The following is a 20,339-nucleotide window of genomic DNA, read 5'->3' as shown; positions in this document are numbered from 1 at the left end:
GATTACAGCAAAGAAGGCTTTTTAAGAAGGCTTAGAGTGTGTGGGATTAGTGAGGAAGTAATGTTTCTCTTTTACTTTTACTCTTTTTCTCAGTTTTAGAGTTTAATTCCTTACAGGATGCAGGCATTGTATGGCAGTCTTACTCTTCAGTTAAAAGAATGCAAGTGTCTCTGGGCCATCTGTGAATGCACTTTGTGCAAAGGAGCACAGAAAATAGTGGCAGTCACATACCATGTCCTGCTCTCCCAGTGCCAGCTGCTCCCCTGCCACAGAAGATACAGAGTGCCAAAGTGCAAATTCAATCATTTTAACATTTGTTTGTGCCTGCTTCAGTACAATGTTAAATAGCTAGGTCTAGGGAACTGTGCAAACCTCGTAGACTGAGTAATTATATTGAGAGGTGTAACAACATTTAGGTTGTGCAGTATCTGAGGGAATGTGCAATAACTGCAGACTGGTTTATGAGGCTGTGCTGATTGTGCAGGACTGTGGGACATTTGTCGGGTTTTGAAACAACAAAACGAACGAGACTGTGCAATAATTACGGCCCTGTGCAATAATAACAATTATAGAACAATAATCACAATAACTGTGAGACTATAGTTACTACAATTGCATGTCTGCAAAATTTACAGGACTGTTTGCCAATTGTGGGACTGCAACAATTCTTGAACTGCGCATGGCTGGTAGGCTGGTAAACATCATGTGATGACACTAGTATGTGTGGTGCATGTATGTGAATGTGTGATTGCATATATCTGTGTCCAAGAAAAGCTTCCCTGAGGTGATAATAAAGTATGTCATATGTCATATCAGATATATTGAAATGCAGGTTAAAATTCTATAATCTCGTTCTGCTAATAATTACAATGTAAGGAAATTCCAAGAAAATTCAACACTTCATACTGGAGAGGAAGTACTGTGTGTATTGTGCATATTGTGCGTACTCTGCGTACTGTGCTGGGTTCCCTCCTCAGGACCCATTGTGGTTGAGTTGTCATGGTAACTCAATATCCTGGCATTCTCCTCAGAAACATGGTAGCCGAAACCCCCCTCCCCCCACAAAAGATCTTTTCAGTGGGTCAGCATCCTGGAGTCAAACACAACAGCAGGTCAACAGCATGGAGTCAAAAGAGAAGACACAAATTCTCAGAATAGGCTGTGGTCTCCCAGTAGTGGCTTAAATGTATTCTGTGGATATTATTTCTAATATTCTGAGTGTTCTGTTATTCTGTTCACAAAGTAGCTTTTAAATCGTGAAGGTTAATGCTTTGAAATTGATATGAGTTTAAAGGAAAACTAACTGAGCATTAGTTCTACTATATAATTATTTCCCATTCCTACCTTCTATGTGTACTTTTGGACAAAAGCCAAGTTGATCAGATGTTTATGACATGCTACTATCTTGTTTATCTACTGCTAATAAATCAATGTGTGTTTCATCATTTCCATGCTCATCAACTGCATTACATAATGTACAGTTAAGTAGTTTAATTCTATTTATTGGTCTCAAATATCTGATCTCACAATCCAGTTCACGTATAAGTCTGGACTGGACTATTTCCGCAATAAGAATAAACACAATAAAAAACATTACAGAGTTTTACTCTCTGGATTTAATGCATTAGGGCAATAGCCTTTTTTTTTTTTTTTTTTTTTCAAGAATTTAATTGTGACCCAAAGAGACCATATTTTATAGTTTGCATATTATTATAATCTATTCTAATGTGGTTTACACTGGGTTTCCTTGGGGTAACCTAAGATCATATACTGGACATTTATTGCACATGAATGACATTGTCACGGCAAGGCCCCCTCCTCCTCCCTATGTTTGTGTGACGTTGTGTGTATGTGTGTGTGTTCGTGGTCACACCCCTCTCGTTCATCACAACTGTTCCTTGTTTTCCATTGTTAGCATATGCAGTTGAGGTTCTGTGTTGTCAATAGTCTTTTTCGGTGTTTGACCTCGTGTATTACACGCGTAACGTAACTCGCTAGTGTTTTCAAGTTTTGCTGTTCGCTAAATTGTTGTGGTTTACTGTGTCTTGTTTTGTTCTTCGTGTCTTGGTTTCGGTTTTATTTGTGTTGTTAATAAACAAGTTCTTAGTTAAGGAGACTTGCCTCGGCATCCCTCTTCCTTGTTGCATCTGGTCACAGACTTCTTGACAAATCAATATTTGGGGCTGCTAAGATCTAGGATTAAACTGTCTTGCATTTTCACTTGTCAAACTGGAAAGAGTTCAAGATCAGGGTGGTTTGGTGTCCATTCTGAAAATGCTTATGAAAGCTTTTGTGCACGTCTGGGTAACGCAGACTGATGATAATGGGAATAACAGTAATGGGCTCCATCTCCATGCTGGTCTGGCCCTCCTCCACCCTTGTGCCCTTCTGCTTTGCTGAGACAGTTCTAGCCTGCAGCTGCTCAAAGAGTGATTAAATTAGGAGAGCAGGATAGACATTTGACTTGGAATCTGTCTGGTCTTAGAGTGGAGACAGAATCACTGTGGCAAATCTACCTAAGTAGTCCCTACTAACTAATGAATGAACCCACTGCCATACTAGTGTAGGACTACAGTGTAATATTATGACCAACATTTGTTAAAGGATTATGGTGCACTATTACTGGCTACATACGAGTACAAGATCCAATCTTTGCACGAGCACCTTCTGTAATCATCACTGCTCACAGAAATAAGAGACAGAGAATGAGACTTAGAGAAAGCATCCGTTGTGTTTTCCAGGATCTCAAACGGGCATGACACGGTGCTGTCGGAATTAGGCACTGATAATGCATGAAAACACAAAAGGAAGAACAACTAGGTTTTCATACTGGTTCTTCTAGTCAGTGGCTTCTCTCACAGACCGAGCACATATAGAACTGGAGAAGAGTGTGACCATTCCAACCTGATTTGTATCGATCAGCAGTGTAAGTGGATGTTAAAGACACAGGGTTTAAAAAGACAGTCAGGACACTATTATTCAACACTGTGCTTCTCAAATGCACAGTAAGAAAGATCCTGTTGAACCACAAATAAAGAGCTATGCTAAAGCAAGCAGATTTTTGCCAAACATAACCGTAGGACCTCAGCCAGAGCCGAAAGTGTTAGAGAGGGTGATCTGCGACTGCAAGCACCAGGTCGATTCCAAAACTGTCTGCCTTCTAGCAGGCAAATAAAGCAGAGTTGACCTGCTTCTCTGAAGTCATTTGATCATAACGAGACAGTGCGTGTCTGTAGGTGATACAGGTGACATGGACTGTTTCCCTTTGTCACAGTATTGATTCTTTTTCATGGACCTCTGTCAGATGACAAATTTAACTAGATGAGAGAGAAGGTGTGCAGAGAACAGTGCATTATCACTGACTAAAGCCATAAGAGAGCAGATCTTCCAGAAACACAGTGCTGTCACAGTTTAAGTGCTACCTATGATTAAACTATTCCTACTCTCTCTCTAGTTGCTGATATATTCTCTCAGGCAAGTTACGCCTTTCGCATTTTTTGTAGTTTTCGTTGGGACTCACGTGGCAACACTGCAAATCGCTTGATTCCTTCCTTCCGGAGAGGCATTTGCTGGGCTTGTCTTCAGCGTTAATTAGCCTGTCAGGCCTCATCCGCATAAGGTGTAGGACTGCAGAGTGGCAGCTGCCTGACACAATTCGCAGAGTGCTCCCAGCCGTCGGCATTATGGACCCCTGCTTCTCTCATGTCCCTGTGTCCCTGCTAGTCAGAACCAGCCTTTCATTTCGGCGTGCTTCGGAATATTTGGCACAAAACGTATTATCTTTCACTTTGAACCCAGGCGAATGAAATGTCAGGTACCAGCTGAGCCATTTCGGTATCTTTCAAGCTGCCCTTCACACAAAAACGGTAAATATTGACGATAATGGATTAAAGCTTCTAAGGACAGGCTACAAATTACAAAACATTTATGCTAACGTCTTTACCATTTTCTTGCACTGCAAGCCATTTTAGCCATCTATGGGGTGAAGTATCACTTTGAATAACCGCATGGAAATGCATATTCATATTATTGGATATCACAAATCAACATTTCTCTTTATTGAAAATAAAGCCAGATGGACCCTGCAAATTCCCAGAAGTCACCATGCCTAAAAGCCTCTCAACAGTTGGTGCTAAATGCATCGATCCAGCTCACATCCCAGCAGTAAGGTCTGCACTGGCAGCATTCACTAGTAACGTCACCATTTGGCCTGGTCCAGCATATCATCTGGGATTTGGTGTAATTAGCATTTGCATATATATATATATATTTTTTGCAATTAGCACTAGCATACCTTGCGTATGACGATCAAATGAACATATGTGGTGCCGTTCTGGTGGTAGGTTCAGCTAGAGAAGCAGAAGGATTGGTAGATTCATATAAGGTAGCTACAGGATGGCTAAAAGGCAAAAATAAATGTCACACCTGTGTGGATCAACCACCTTCCCAGCATGCACCACTTACACTGATTGGGCTGCATGCATTCCTGAAGGGCTTTGTCAATCACTTCACTTTCAAAATCTGCAGGACCACAACCCACAATCCACTGCCAACCCACTGATAAATCGAGCATGATTGGTTATTTTTTATTTTATAAGCTTTCCTTCATGTAAAATACACATTTTCTATTTTTCATACTTGGCAGCTTCATGTTATGTACATGTTTGGTATGGAGAAAACAGACTGTGCACATACGATGATGAATAGTCACAGAGTAGAGTGAAAGGGTAACACCCTTTCTACCCCCTAGCAAAAATAGTGGCCTTGGTTAATGCCTACATTATTTTTTAAGAGTATGGCAACTTATAGGAAGCAGATTTCAGGAGAGTGGTAGAGCGGGTCCTCGAGAAGGGAGAGGACCACAAAGGTGCAGACACCTCCCGTGTACATGACTGATTGGATGACATTTCCTAGGTCAGAATTCTGCATCGATGCCAGACTGCATAGTGGGTTCTTCTAGAAAGAGCTCAAAGGATAAGAGGAGTGGAAGCTAGCAAGTGTCCTGCCATGCGCCTCGTGGGCATGAGTTTTTACTTCATATATGTTTTTGATTGTCATAAATTATAATATTTGGTGGTGGCGTCCGTTCCTACTAGCGGTGCTGCTGGAGACTGCCCACGTACAAGATGGTGCTGAGCCAAACACGGACCCGACGTCAGGCTGTGGCGACAAGCCGTTCGGTCATCTTTTGTCGCAACCCAAAGGATCAAAGATCCAAACAGCAGACCCTGCACTGGTGGGACAGTGCTAGGAAGAAGAAGAAGATAAATTATAATAGTTAATAAAATGAATAGTTAATAAAATAAAGTAAGGTTATAATAGCTAATTGTTCATTTTTATAGATCTTTATAGATTTTATAAGTGGTTTCACCCCCATAGGCTTCATCACATAGACATCTAATCATATAAATTATTAATCTTTTGGAACAGGCAATGACCCATTTGATATCTTTTTTTGCGTAATTTGCTGGCAAAACTTAGAATCACGAGCCTCCAACATGTTCCCATGATCTTTGAATAGTAAATAGATTAATATTAGATATTATTGTTTTTAATATTATTAAACAAAAACATAGTTCAGTGGCATTATTATAATTCTACTTGAAATTCTTGTTTGTGATGCAGTTACAGGCAAAAAGATGCACTTGAACTTCATGTTTTCTGTCTCCATGTGGACGCAGCAAAAGTTAACTGAAAGTCGGTTAACTGAAAGTCATTGTCTTTATCCTTCCGCAGCGAAGGAGAAAAGCCATATTAACTTGAAAATCCTCTCGGACCGATTCACTTTTGACGTCTTGCACTTAACGTCACTCCAACCTCTAACAGTTAGGGGATTTGCATAAGGAATAGGCTATAAATAGAGGTCGCGATGGGCCAGGCTCTTCACGCTGGGGCGGTCTACGCCGAGAAAGGACCATAGTCTGCATCCCTCCTCGCAAAAGTTTAACCTAGACATACGGCAAGCATGTCGAGGCGTTCAGCCACCATTTCATCCTACAGGAAGCGGTTCGCCGATGACAAGAACGTGATCAGGTCTACAGCCCATTCGCCCCGTCGGTTCTCCAGCCCGATGCGCTCCCACGTGTTTTTTGGCGTGTCCTCGGGTCCAACGATCAAAAGCTCCAGGGCGATGCCGCGCCTGGCCTGCGAGGACCGGAATTTCTCTCTTTCCGACGCTATAAACACGGAGTTAGAGACGAATAGCGGCGAAAAGGCCCAGATGCAGTCTCTGAACGACCGTTTCGCCAGCTACATGGAAAATGTGAGTTCCCTAGAGCAGCAGAACGAGATCCTGAGCGCAGAGCTCGAACAGCTGCGGGGTAACCGGACGTCCCGCATCGGAGACCTCTACCAGGAGGAGATGCGTCAGCTGCGGAAAAATCTGAATCGACTAAGCGCTGATAAGGCACGAGTGGAAGTGAACCGCGACAATCTGATAGAGGATAATAACAGAATCAAAGAGAAGTATGTGCGTCTTATTACGCAAACTGGAAGTTCATTTAAATTTAAATCACGTCCAGAGGTATTAAGCTATTTGTGCACTCCAAGGCGAGGATTAGGCGTAAGATGAAGAGGATGCGATTCGGGTATTAGCCCCTGACCTTAAATCCAATCCTAAAGTCTTAATTGAATTCATATGCTGCTTTCCAAAAGTTACTTCCATAATAACATTCCCTATCAATCATGAAGTTTGCAGTTTGACATTCCCTTGGACAGACCCTCACTTAATCACTTGCTACTATGTAAAAAGACTGAAGGTTTTTTTCTCCTGTCCTTTACAGGCTGCAAGAAGAGGTTCTCCAGAGAGAAGTGGTTGAGAACAGTCTGCAGAGCTTCCGACAGGTAGTTTTCAGTAAAGAGGTTCTCAAGAGATAATCAAACAAGGATATACATACTGCATACCTTTAAAAAAAAATTAACTTATTAGGACTTATGGGAATGAATGCTGACTATAGGTAGCAGATGATTTCAGGGGTTGGGTTCTTGGCGGTTCTTCGGCTGGTCTTGAAACAGTACCAGCGTTATGGGTCAGCAGACAGCTCTAGTTCTGCGCAATGACTAGAATTAGTGTTTGTGAGTAAAACTGGGGTGTAACTAAACATGCGATATGCAAGTAGTAAAACTTCATCTTAAATGTGAACACGAATGTCACAAATAAGTGGTGAACACGAAAAAGACGAAGAGAGACTGTCGAAATAAGGCAGCGCTGCTGATACAGCACTATACCAGATGACTCGGCAAATGACATCTGGACACCAGATCCAGAAAGAGGGCCTGTTCTCTCTAAAAATAAACTGTATACATCAACCAGTTGACTGAACATGACACACGACACTCTTCGTGTAATGTGGGATGAAAAGATAAGATCTTTGAGAAGCTTCTGCATCTGCAAATGGAACATTGGGGAAATGTGTGGCAGGGTGCCAGACAGCAAATGAGCAACGAAAACAAAAAAATTAAAACAGGTCTATAGTTAGATATTTAATAAAGGCTGCAGAAATATGTACTTTCATGACTCATCTCCATAAATATAGTAATACATATACAGTTACGCAAGATTTGGGCCATGCATTGCTAGTCTAAGCAAGTAGGTGTTGTGACATATAAACAAGCAATTTTATGAAGTGTTTGATTTAATTACTGTGCTAGAGAGGTTAGCATTAGGCCCGGTTTGGCCCTTGCCGAGTGGTGGTGGTGATCAGAGTGCAGCTCCGCTGCCAGCCGGGCGCCCCACCACGACCCTGCTTGCCTTGGCTCAATGGTCAACTTTGTCTCCGTTATTAGAGCCAGGAAAAGCTGCTTCACTGCTGACTCCCCCTGAGTCCTGACAAAGCAAACTGTTGTGGTCAGGTGACTGCAAAGCGTGGGGATGCTTGTGTGTGTTTGTGTGTGTCATTGTGTGTGTGTGTGTGTGTGTGTGTGTGTCTGTGTGTGTGGCGAGCAGAAAAACAGCAGTGATGTTTCATAAAGCAGCTCAGCCCTCATTGGCTGTGATTGGTGATTAGATATGATGCTTCATGCAGCATCTGGGAGAAGAGGGAGACACCTGGTCTGTATGGCTTAGCGCATTATTGCAAGACATAGAGCACTTTTTTCTATTTTGCCCACAATTGAAAATCCCAACATATAACAATATTATTCTGTATTTATGTGCATGTTAAAATAGGATGTGGACAATGCCACTCTGGCCCGTTTGGACCTCGAAAGGAAGGTGCAGTCCCTTCAGGAGGAGATCGTCTTCCTAAAGAAGCTCCATGATGAGGTGAGCGGAGCTGCTGTGCTCCTCCCCAGCCTGCTCCGCACCTCCTCCGGTTCCAGCTCCTGCAGCAGAGCTCTGTCTCGACTCCGCACTGCACCTTCACTGTTGACGCAGCATCCGAACGCGTGCCGACTCAGTTCCCTGCTCACGCTTCCCTCCGTGTGCCGCGTCCCAGCATGGAATTGGAGAGACACGCTGGCCATGTACTCCACAGGGGGCGGTGTTCTCCATGCAGTACATTAGGCCCAGTCGGCACTCCCTCTCACTTCCAAATGTTCTCTCTCTCTCTCTCTCTCTCTCTCTCTCTCTCTCTCTCTCTCTCCTTCTCCTCTCTTCCTCCCATCCCTGTCTCCCTCTGTCTGTAGGAGATGGCAGAACTGCTGGCTCAGTTCCAGCAGGTGCAGATGGACATGGATGTGGCCAAGCCTGATCTGACCGCTGCCCTGCGGGACGTTCGGCTGCGGTACGAAGATCTGGCCACCAAGAACCTCCAGGAGTCAGAGGAATGGAACAAGTCCAAGGTGCCGACCACCTGCCATGCATTTACAATCGCTAAGCCACCGCTGCATGCTTCTTATTTTCATCTCACGTTAATCTTGCCATCGTGATGGAAATTTCTGCTTGCAAATCAGCACTTCTTTTGGCCAGCCCCCATCTCTCTCTCTATCTGTCTCTCTCAGTCTCTCTGTCTCTCATTAGTGCGACTGTGCAGGTAGGAAACTGCTGATTTTAAACATTAGTTAATTTAATACATCACTACCGGTGACGCCTGAGTCACCTGAGAGGCCTGAGTCACTTATCCAGAAAAGATTTATGTGCATGATTATCTGCACAGACAGACAAGAGTCTGAACATGAGTCTGAACACAAGAGTCTGAACAAAGGAGTCTGAACACAAGAGTCTGAACACAAGAGTCTGAATCCAGGAGTCTGAATATGAGTTTGAACACAAGAGTCTGAACACAAGAGCCTGAACACAAGAGCCTGAACACAAGAGTCTGAATACTTGGCATTTGAGCCTCTCCCTATATCCTGTGACCTCCAGCCTCTCTGTACTTACTTCTCATTCATGCGTGGTTCAATCCCATTACACCACAGGTACCCCCCCCCCATCTTCTCTCCCTGCTGCCTGTCCCTGACTGACTCCTACTTTCAGGAGAAGGAATATTTTTCTCTCATCCTCTTCTCTTCACCTCACTGATTCCAACATTCAGTGAGTGGATCTCAGCTGTTCGAGCATGATTGCCTAATACTCACTTTCGCTCCGTACATTCGTATATGCCCTGACCTACGTCTGCCCGTTATGGGTATGGATTTTCAGATTGCCGATCTGACCGAGGCTGCCAACAAGAATAATGAAGTGTTGCAGGCGGCCAAGCAAGAGGCCGAGGACTGCCGCCAGCAGGTGCAGGCTCTTACCTGCGACGTGGACGCCCTCAAGGGGACGGTAAGTGCATTGCAGGCTACATGGTAAACTTGCCAAAATCCCTTCAAAATTAGACACAATTTTCACTCCTTTTCCAGTACCCCTGAAGTTAGTGCTTACAGATGCAAAGCCTTCATTTGGATTAAGGAACTTCAGAACATGTAATATTCAGCAATGGGAATTTAAAAAAATCTTCATATTGGTTTTTGGTGCCTTTTGAAACATGCTGCATAAACAAGGATTCTATAGTCACCCATTTCAGTCCTAGGCCAGAAATGCAGCACCCCAATTTTTGTACTTTCCCTGTTCAGATTGATATGACTCAGATGGATTCAGCAGGCTTGATAATTAACTGATGAGCCAAATCAAGTGTGTTAGAGCAGACAGAAAACATTATTATCAGTACATGCGGATCCTGGAACTAGGCTTGAGAACCAGTGATGTGTGTGTTTGTGTGTGCGTTTGTGTGTTTGTGTGTTTAGAACGAGTCCCTAGAGCAGCAGATGAGAGAGATGGAGGAGAACTTTGCCATGGAGTCTTCTGGTTACCAGGACACTATCAGCCGCCTGGAGGAAGACATCCACAACACGAAGGATGAGATGGCTCGCCATCTGCACGAGCACCAGGACCTGCTGAACATCAAGTTGGCCCTGGACATTGAAATCGCCACCTACAGGAAGCTGTTGGAAGGGGAGGAGAGCCGGTAGGCAAACAACCAGGCCTGAAACACAATCTCTTGTAAGATCACACAGTTTCTTGTAAGATCACACAGTCTCTTGTAAGCTAAAAGGAGTCACAAAGGAAACAGGAAAAAGCTTAATAAGCATCTCATCTGTGCATCCAGATGCATGCAAAACAGTCAATATTTATCAAAGTTCTCGGTAAAGGGGTCGATGGAAGATCAGTTTTTGCTCTATACCTTGTATTGAATAGAAATATATAACTATATACTTATAAATATAAATATGTTCCTGAAACATTTCTACTTTAGAAAGCTAAATATGGATCACTATGTTAGAGCACAATGATGGTATGACGCATTTATAATCTCTTATGCTTTTAGAAACTCGACGCCACTGACAAACTTCTCAGCCCTTAACCTGAGAGGTGTGTCCACCATTCATTGATCCTAAAATGCCCCAAATCTGCTTTAGTTCATGTATGTGCATTTTGCATATTCACATATGTATGTGCACATGGTATATGTGCTCCCGCATATAGAGTCATATGAAATACTTGCATTTGTATGTACATAATACAGCATATGTGTTCCTTTTATTCATGTACATGCATGTGTATATGACACATGTTCTTCTTGTATGTGACAAATTCTTTTTTTTTTTTTTAATTATTATCATTTGGTATCAATCTTTATCACAGAAAACACGCTGGAATCTAGACCCATGGTCAAAAACACAGAAACCAAGGAGGTGCTCATCAAGACCAAAGATTGCCAGGTGGACCACAGTCCTCTACGTTCAAGTGTTTAAACTAGAGAACAACTTTGCTGAGATCTCCCATCACACAATGAAACGCTTCGGAAAAAAAGATGTTACTAACACATAACCAAACTTTGTGCCATGGAATGACATTATACCGTACACTTAAAATTTGCAAAGGGGAGAACTGTAAAAGCTTATTTCCTTTACCCAGTCTTTCTCTTGGTCATTCTCCCATCTTCATAAATATTTGTCATGATATGCTTTTGTTTCAGGAAATTAATCACTCTATCCAAAACAACAAAGATCTGGAGTGATCATTGTCTCCGGTGCTGTTCTTCACACCGCGGTCAGGCCAGATCACATGATACCCACCACCCTAACCACTCCGACCCCTCGAGAAACATCATTTACCAGCTTCCAGAGCCTTTTCCACTGAGAGATGACTGAGTCCTTCCTTAGACACCTGCTTCATCATTACCATAACTACCATAACTGAAGACCTGCTTCTTTCACATTGTGGGAACCCACGGAATGACTACTTGCACTAGTGAAGAATGTTGAGGAGTGAAGGACTGATGTATGCTTTCCCTGTGACCATTCATGAACGAGAGAGAGAGAGAGAGAGAGAGAGAGAGAGAGAGAGAGCGAGAGAGAGAAATGTGAATGTTGTCTTACCACATTTAACACTGGACTGTTTGTTCATTTTTCCTTAGAAATCTAGTGAGGTAAAAACATATAAGTTACTATTTTGGCTTTGTGATACCTACAAAAATCTCTAGGAAAAATACCACTAATTAAAATGTAAAGACACGACAAATTCCTAACTGTGCTTTTAGGAAAACCATCGACCGATGGACCAACTGTATCTTACTGTACTGTAAATGTATTAAGCTCTTCAAAAGTTAATAATGTTACTTACATTACCAAGGAAGGAACAAGCATAAAAAAAACCTTATTTATGGCAACATCTGTTGAATTTAATGAACACCTACAGACAAGTCAAGCTGGGCACAAAAAAATACTCTACAAGCCTGTTCTCCACACTGTAAGCCCAAACCTGTGGATTAAAGTATTACCAATAAGGGCAATGAAACTTAGTTTTACGCTTAACCCACGTCTGAGAAACCAGTCCTAAATGATTATTCATCACTGGAGATTTTGCTATAGCAAACGAAGGGATGTTCAATTTAACATAGCATCAGGTTGTTTCTCTTAAGGAACGTTCATGTTGGGTAACATCTGTAGGTAATGTAGTTATGTTTACTAGCTTTAAGGACCAATAGACCTCCCCAGGCATGAGCTACGTTCCCACTGGCTTCCATGGAAGGACAACTAGCTAAAATGTTTGCTGTTATTAAAGCTGCCTAATTAAAGAATCATTGGAACATGTACGGAAAGGATGGAACGGATGAACCATGAAGATCATTAGAAATATCACAGTTATCATTGCAAAAAGACTTCCATAGGTTGTCAGAGTTGTGCAGAATTAAGCATTTGCTTAGTATTCATGCATATATTTCGAATGTAGTTTCCGTTTGATTTCGATAACAACTGACAAAGAAAGTTTTGTTTACGTCTCTCTCGACCCATGGGGCTCGTGCTTACCAAACTAACTTTGTTCGCGTGACGACATCAGCCAGGCTACCGGTTGGAAAATTCGCTCCGGAAGTCTGCGGATGTCACCTGCGCTGTTCGGAAAAAACTGATCAACTGAAAAAGATAACACGGCACAGTATAATGGGGTCGCAAAAAACAAATGCAAGTTTTAGTTTAATATTGGCTCACAGCGATAATACTCTATTTGTCTGGGGTAACAACCTAATCATATGGACAAAATACAGAGACGCTCAGATTAGGAGGAAGTAAATAATATATTCTGTACTTAAATCATGAAGATTGCGATTGTTGTTTTTTTTTTTTAAAGTCGTTTTAGTCCTGTAACATTACACCGTCGATAACGATTCTACAACCACGGGTGGTTCAAGTCAGCTGCTACTCTGAGATGGGCTCCGTAACGTCAGCCTTCACAAGGACACGCAACACTTTAGTTAAAGTTGGCTCTGAACCTCAGAACGAATCGGACAGGATCCAGTCTGCACCTGAGGCGAACCACGGCCGACGCAAAAGCGTCCGCAGCGTTTTTTCTAGTCAGCGGGGGAAGCCGGGCACCAAGCAGTCGCTGTCCGCGGTGCTGAAGGCGGACGGAGCAACCCCAGCAGAAACTTTCAGGGCGGCGACACAGCACGACGGTATCGCGGGGCTCGGTGAGTTAGAGCACCTTTTCTGCAAAGCTCGGATCTAAAACTGATCGAACAATCAGAACATATACCATTCATCAAAGTTTGTAACCATTATAAGTCGCAAAAATAGTAAATAGCTGTACGTAATTTTGGTAACAACTATAATTTGATTCTCAAAGTGTGTGAAGTAGCGTTAGCTGTTTTTCAATGAGACGCTGTGTCACCTGCTATGTGTTCAATATAAACAGACTCTGGCAGCACATATGGAGGATATTTATGAAACAAAAAGGAACGACAAGTAAATAATTAAAAAAAGGAAACGAAAAAGAAAAACAAGTAGGCTGAACCAAGTTTTGTTTACTCCTTAATGTATAGAGCGCTCTAGCAAACTGTTGGAAATTTCGAAACATAACGTGTATTAGATATTTAGCAGGTATCCGCAGATATTTGATAAACAGAGATTGCAGATCTAGTCTATAATCCTCCCTATAACACTTCCCAAAACAGTGAAAAGAGCCCATTTCTCTGTGACCCCGCCATAAACCAGACTGCACGCGTCACTTATTCAGCTCTTTAGGCTACTAAAAACACTTTGTGTGATACCAACCGTCTATCTGCATAAAAGAGAGTAGAGGCACTCCTGAAAAAAATACGTTAGAAAAACGCTTCACAGAAGCTCATCCCGGTACAATAGGAAACGGACCGCGCTCCTTTGAAGGCCAGTATTGCATATGCGCAGTGAGCGTTTCTAAAGTTCGAAAAAAAACCCACTTTGATGTTAGAATGACCGCGTCTATTGATGTTAATTACGGCCCAAATTACGGTTATGCTTGTTCGTGTATCAAAGAAGCGTTCATGCACAAAATGAAGTTAACTTTAAACAGATTTATATTCTAGTGACTACACCAGTAATCTACACGTGAGTCCACTTCCCGAATGACACGAATTTTAAAAAAAGATTTTTTTCTTAAAATCTCAAAATGTATTTTGAAATGCAGGGGAGTTTTGCAGCTAAGAACGATTTTAGCAGGCACACAGAAGGTATTCGTATTAATTAGGATATTATTAAAAAAAATCATATTTATTGGTAGAATAATTTGTGGCAGAAGGCTATCTGTAGGTCGTTTGAACATGTATTTTCAAAACAACACAAAACTAATTCTGCATGTTATGAACAGGGAAGACATATTTTTAATGAGAATATTTTTCTCACAGGGTTTGCTTGAAAACACTTTAATTATCTTTGCATCTTAAAATAATTGTGTAAATCTTATACAAAATACTACATAATGCATAATACTGCAAAATACAAGAAAATACAGCATATATATATATATATATATATATATATATATATATATATATATATATATATATATACATACATACACACACACACACACACACACACACATATATATATATATAGTCTGTATCTTATGTTAGTGTCTCCTATTACATGTCTACTGATTAGAAATAGGATGCAATATCAAATTAAATTAAATTCTGTCTATGTTGATGCTGGGCAGTGCTTCATGGCCACACACCTCTCCTCTCTAACTTGCTGTGGTTCTGCCCTCATCCTGTTCACTGGGATTCAGTTTCCATCTGTCCTTCGTTCTTTCCATCGTCTCCCTCTCTGCGCTTCCGCTTCCCTTCCCTGCTCACTCTCTAAAGGAAGCACCTGGCCCCAGTGGGGACCAAAAATATCTACCCCCCCACCCCCCACCCCCGAGCCTGGTGTTGCCATGGACACGGGACACTGATGTCTCATGTCTCATGCTGGGTCTCTCTCGGGGCCCCGGTGGCGAGGGCCCGAGGTGTGCTCCTTCCATCTTGGCTCACACCTGCGGCCTCGTGTGACTCATGGGTAGGGGAGACACCGGCCGACACCACGCCCTAATGACATAACAAGGAGAGCAGCTGGGCCCTGCTTTTTCCAAAATAAATGACGAGTCTGTGTGCCGTGCAAGCCCATACATATTCATATATTTATTTACATCATTTTCTAAATATATAAAGTATGAAGACAACCCCTTCAAAAGACATTTTGCTTCACGGCAGGGCTATAATGAAGGGTGTTTGATTTCATTGTTTACATGCAGTGATAAAGTAAACAAGACAATAATAGCTTCAAGTCAAGCAAATGCCAATTAGTTCTTACATCTGGAGCCATGTGTATGAAATTGAAAGTAGGAACATATCTGTGATCCCTTCTTGTAGCGGTACACGAAAATCACTAGAGACGTTCACCATTCTTTAATTCTGCAGTACCAGGGAATATTTAAATGCAAAATTGTAAACTTCACTCAATATGTACTTCCACTAGGCAGCACAGACCGGTGAGATTTCCCTTAAAATCAATTATTTTTATATATCTTGTATTTATAAACCTTTATATAACTTTAAAGTTCTTTAAGGCAACTGATGACTTTCGAGCATCTGCAGGAAGTACATCTGAGATGCTCCACAGATGAAAACTTCAGCTAAGCACCATGTGAAGATACAGCTGCCTTGTAGTGCTTCAAGGCAATAAGATAAGCAGGTTCGACTGATTGTACCTGCCTATTGGCTTGCGATAACAGGGAACCTTTAAATGCTAAACTGAAGGAGATACTGCAGGACAAAGTGTTTTTTTCTCCCCTGACGTCTAGAGCAGATGATGGAAAATAACCTAAAATAATCTCATCTCCTGGTGGCTTGAAACGGGGCAAAACCTGATGAGGGATCCTTGACGTTGGGTACATTTTTAGTAACTCATTTGCACTTGCTCCAAGGTAGCAACTTCCGCAATCATTAAGAGGTGTCACCTGTCTAATGAAGATATTTTCCAGACAACAAACACCAACACGCTGACTCAAACAGGCACCAACAAACAGTGACAGCACAGAGACTAGCTGTAACATTCAAAGCAATGATAACTGCCATGAAAGAAAAATCGATCTCTTTTGTGGCTACTCATCGGTGGCAGATATGTTCTATAATTAAGGCTGCATTTATCCCAGATGGGCATCAAGCCTACTGTTTCTAGTGCTGACCTCTCAGACGTAAACAAAGAAGAGGCACAGAGTCACCAGCTGCAGCATCTGAATGTGGTCTTCACCATCCTTTGGATGAATGGTCCAATAAGGCTAGACAACTGGTTCTGTTTTCCTTTCCACTGAGAGAAAATTTGATTGGTTGCCGGACAGGAAGTGATAGAGATTCTGCAATAAGACATGAGCCCATTTTTCCTCATAAAAATGGCTTTTTCTTAACTCAAATGTGCTTCTTTAGTTTTGCATTGGACATACATGCCAAGTAACAGTACTTTATCTCACCAAAACCTTTGCAACAAATATATGCCCAGATCTTCTCTTGCTTCAAATCAGGTCATTCAATTCTTAGGTACTGTCACACAGACTTGCTGATATGGTGTAGGACACAATATGTCAGATACTATTTTCTTGTTAAAATTTGTATATATGGACTATCCCAGCTATATCTAAAATGCTTTATGTAAAAATGCAATTACGTCCCTTAATAATATTGTTTGAAGCAAGTACATGAAAATTATGCAAATGATTAAATGATTTTGAATCAGACGCCCATTGCTGGTTTTCACTGAAGTGAAGCTGATTTGAAAATGAATCCCCATATAGATGTCAAAATGTGTGTTGAGCATGCAAAAATTGAGAATATTCATTATCAGTGAAGAGTATTCTAAAGATCAGGTTTGTGAAGAAGAGTTGTATGTGTACATACAAAAAAAAGGAACCCTAGGTTACAAACATTTTAACCTTAGGCAAACTCTCTGAGCGAAAGAAATTAAAGCGCCCCCATGTGGCTCCTCCAGAAACCAGAGCTTTTTTTTTTTGTAGGTTCGAGACAGCTTCAGCATTACCTTAAATGTTGCACTAATGAGGGCGTACGCAGGGAATACACACAGTCCCCAGCTGTGTGCACCGTCTTAATTACTTGGACGTGTCGTCACGGAAACAGCCAGCCGGAGCAGCTTATCTGGGGCAGGGCCCCTACTTTCCGCTCTGGGTACTCAGATGGAGGGGACACTAATGAGCTTGTTTATGCTCTAATGTTTGTCATCATCATCAGCAAAATGTCACATGCTCCTTTGTTCCTAGGCCCTCTGCCTGACGTTGCCTGAAATGCTGACAGAACAGAAGAGAGAAGACTGGAATAAAAAAGTTGTTATTCCTTCGCAAAGTTTGTATATGATTGACGATGACTTCTGCTTAATCCAGTAATCGCTGATCATGTTGCCCCCTCGTGGTTAGCTGTGTTACCGTCAGATTACTTCTGGCAGAACTGAACTTCCTTAATTAACAATTAACAAACAGTAAGGCACCTGTGGTTCCTCTGTACATGTACATGCACGAAAAGGTGTCTCATCAAATCTAAAACACATTTTCCCTTTTACATTTTACACACACACACACACACACACACAAATATACCCATTGACTTTTGGAACCATCTCGAACATTCATTAGATGTCCAGGGTCACAGTTTGGTGGTTACTCTAACATACCTTTGAAATTAAGTAATGAACTGGGTGAAGCAGGCGTGTGTCTATGCAGGAAAACACCAAACTGTTTTGTATTTTTGTCTTCCAAGACCAGTGTTTGGAACCCCTGTGCTGAAGGATTTGCATTCTGACATTAATAACACTCATCACCAGTACACTTAACCTCTTCAATCTACATGGCAATGTACTTAACAGTAATTTACATTACATGTAAATTAACAGTAATTTACATTACATTACATTTACATTACATGTAAATTACATACGTTAATGACATGTAATGCATATTTACTATATACTACATACTTAAATATTTTTAAAAATGTCCTTCATGATCTCATGGCTTGCATAGGTAGAAATTAATGTAAAAAGAAATGTACACATATAAAATCATGTGTGATTGTAATGATCTAATCACAGGGGAGGTTAAGGTCTCCTAAAGATAAACAGAGTGGCACTCCTCGTCAATTCAGCCTGAGCCAACTGCGGCGGCCCTTTGTACGTGCGGTCCAAACGAACTACAGAAGCCAATTAGGGAGCATGGCTGGGCTAGCCCCGCCCCCAAACTCTCCCCACTCTCCTCCATCATCACAGAGATGCTGGGATAAGGATCTTGGGTGGTTGCCTAGTGACTGAAGCTCACTGTAGAGACATGGTACAAATAGTCTAGAACTTAATTATATAATAGGCGCAGATCTTGGATGTCTTAAAGGACAACGCAGTGAGATGCACATATCATATATACACTGTAATCGGTGGAAGATGTGTTATAAATATTATATATTGCATATGTTTGTTAGAGCTTATTTCTCACAAGAACACCACTTAAGACTAATTTCACAAAGGCCGTTTAAGGGCTGTTTAATGTGATCCATCGGAAGTTGGACACAGCTGAGATTCTCCGAGATTTGTCCCCGATGTCCTGTGGGCAGTTATGCCCCACTGCAGTCTTCCTGCCGCCCCAAAAAAGTGACAAAAACCCCTTTGAAGCAAGCTGAGCCGACACACTCGGGCCGCCGCACATCAGTGGCGGCCGCCATCCGCATATAACATCGCTACAAACATCCCAGCGCAGATGCATAATTTCAACAACAACAAAGAATAAACAAATAACATTTAAAAGTGACTGCAGAACCTTTCGTGGCATTACTCTCGCTTGGCCACACAAACATTAAGTATATTTTGTGTTGTTGAAATTCATAAGCTTCAAATTAGCACCCTGAATGCTCTGCCTGGTATCAAATGCGAATCTGCCATTAAGTTTATCTTAACGATTGCAATTTGTAAATTCATTTACATACACTTTGTCATACAAAAATACACAGATAGCAAACACAGTTGTGGCATTCAGCCCAGTGAATGGACATCACCTCAACACCATAGGTATGTCTTGCTTTTTAAATTCCTCCATGGTGTGTGCCAGTCAATAATCATTGCACTATGCTGCCATGATGTGACCTTTTAAAAGTGTGTATAACAAGAATCCACAGAACTGTTCTTTTCTACTGACATTACTATAGGAAGTCAGCAGTCACAGTACAAAGCTCTCGGTCTCCGAAAGTACCCTGGTAGGTCCGAGTTCACTGGGAGCCACAATTAGCAGAGAGAGAGTTTTCGTGTTTCATGGAACAGCCTTCGGAGACGTCAGAAAAAAAAACAACCCAGCACCTTGAGCAGACAATGAAGGGGTGGGGTGGGGGGGGGGGGTTCTCAGAGAGAGAGAGAGCAAGAGAGAGCTGGTTCTTTTTTTAAAGACTGTTTAATTTTTTATTCTTCCTCTTTTGGGTGCGTTTTTTTCATGCCCACCTTTTCTGTTTCATCTTCTTTCACTCCTTCCTCTCTCAGAGGGGGTATAAGTCATGTACAGTGGTCTGTACTGTACCACAGCCTGTGAAACAGGAAAATGCAGTCAACCAGTGACAGGCGTCTTTCTTCAGACTAGTCCGTGGCTCCTTGTTTGGGTGGCAGAACAGAGCTGTAGCAGAAATGGGTTGACGTGCTGTCGGAAATGGTACAGGGGGCTTTGGCGTGAGGAGTGTTCTGAATGGCTTGTCTGAGTCTATGAGGACTTTCCTCATATACATTATCCCAGCTCTGCCCATGGAGAGTCTCTCTCTCTCCTCTCTCTCTCTATCTCTTTCACACACACCCACACCCACACACACGTTCCTTTTCTCACATCCTTTTTTTAGACACAGAGAGTGTGACAAAAGGGTTGGCACATCTATCTATCTATCTATCTATCTATCTATCTATCTATCTATCTATCTATCTATCTATCTATCTATCTATCTATCTATCTATCTATCTATCTATCTATCTATCTATCCATCTATCCATCCATCCATCCATCCATCCATCCATCCATCCATCCATCCATCTATCTATCTATCTATCTATCTGTTGGTCGGTCGGCCTGTCTGTCTGTCGGTCTGTCTGTCGGTTGG

General features: G+C 41.9%; 1 protein-coding gene across 1 annotated transcript; it reads left to right on the top strand.

The window, feature by feature from the left end:
- Nucleotides 1-5,937: 5,937 nt before the first annotated feature.
- On the top strand, nucleotides 5,938-11,885 carry viml (vimentin like). The gene is made up of 9 exons (XM_027021186.2): nucleotides 5,938-6,465; nucleotides 6,783-6,843; nucleotides 8,168-8,263; nucleotides 8,626-8,781; nucleotides 9,581-9,706; nucleotides 10,168-10,388; nucleotides 10,749-10,792; nucleotides 11,066-11,142; nucleotides 11,400-11,885. The coding sequence occupies exons 1-9, from the start codon at nucleotides 5,966-5,968 to the stop codon at nucleotides 11,439-11,441; spliced, it is 1,323 nt and encodes a 440-aa protein (XP_026876987.2). The 5' UTR covers nucleotides 5,938-5,965; the 3' UTR covers nucleotides 11,442-11,885.
- The last annotated feature ends 8,454 nt before the right edge of the window (nucleotides 11,886-20,339 follow it).

Source organism: Electrophorus electricus, chromosome 7 (genome assembly GCF_013358815.1).
Source record: "Electrophorus electricus isolate fEleEle1 chromosome 7, fEleEle1.pri, whole genome shotgun sequence".
NCBI lineage: Eukaryota > Metazoa > Chordata > Actinopteri > Gymnotiformes > Gymnotidae > Electrophorus > Electrophorus electricus.
This window is presented reverse-complemented; position numbering and strand designations above follow the sequence as displayed.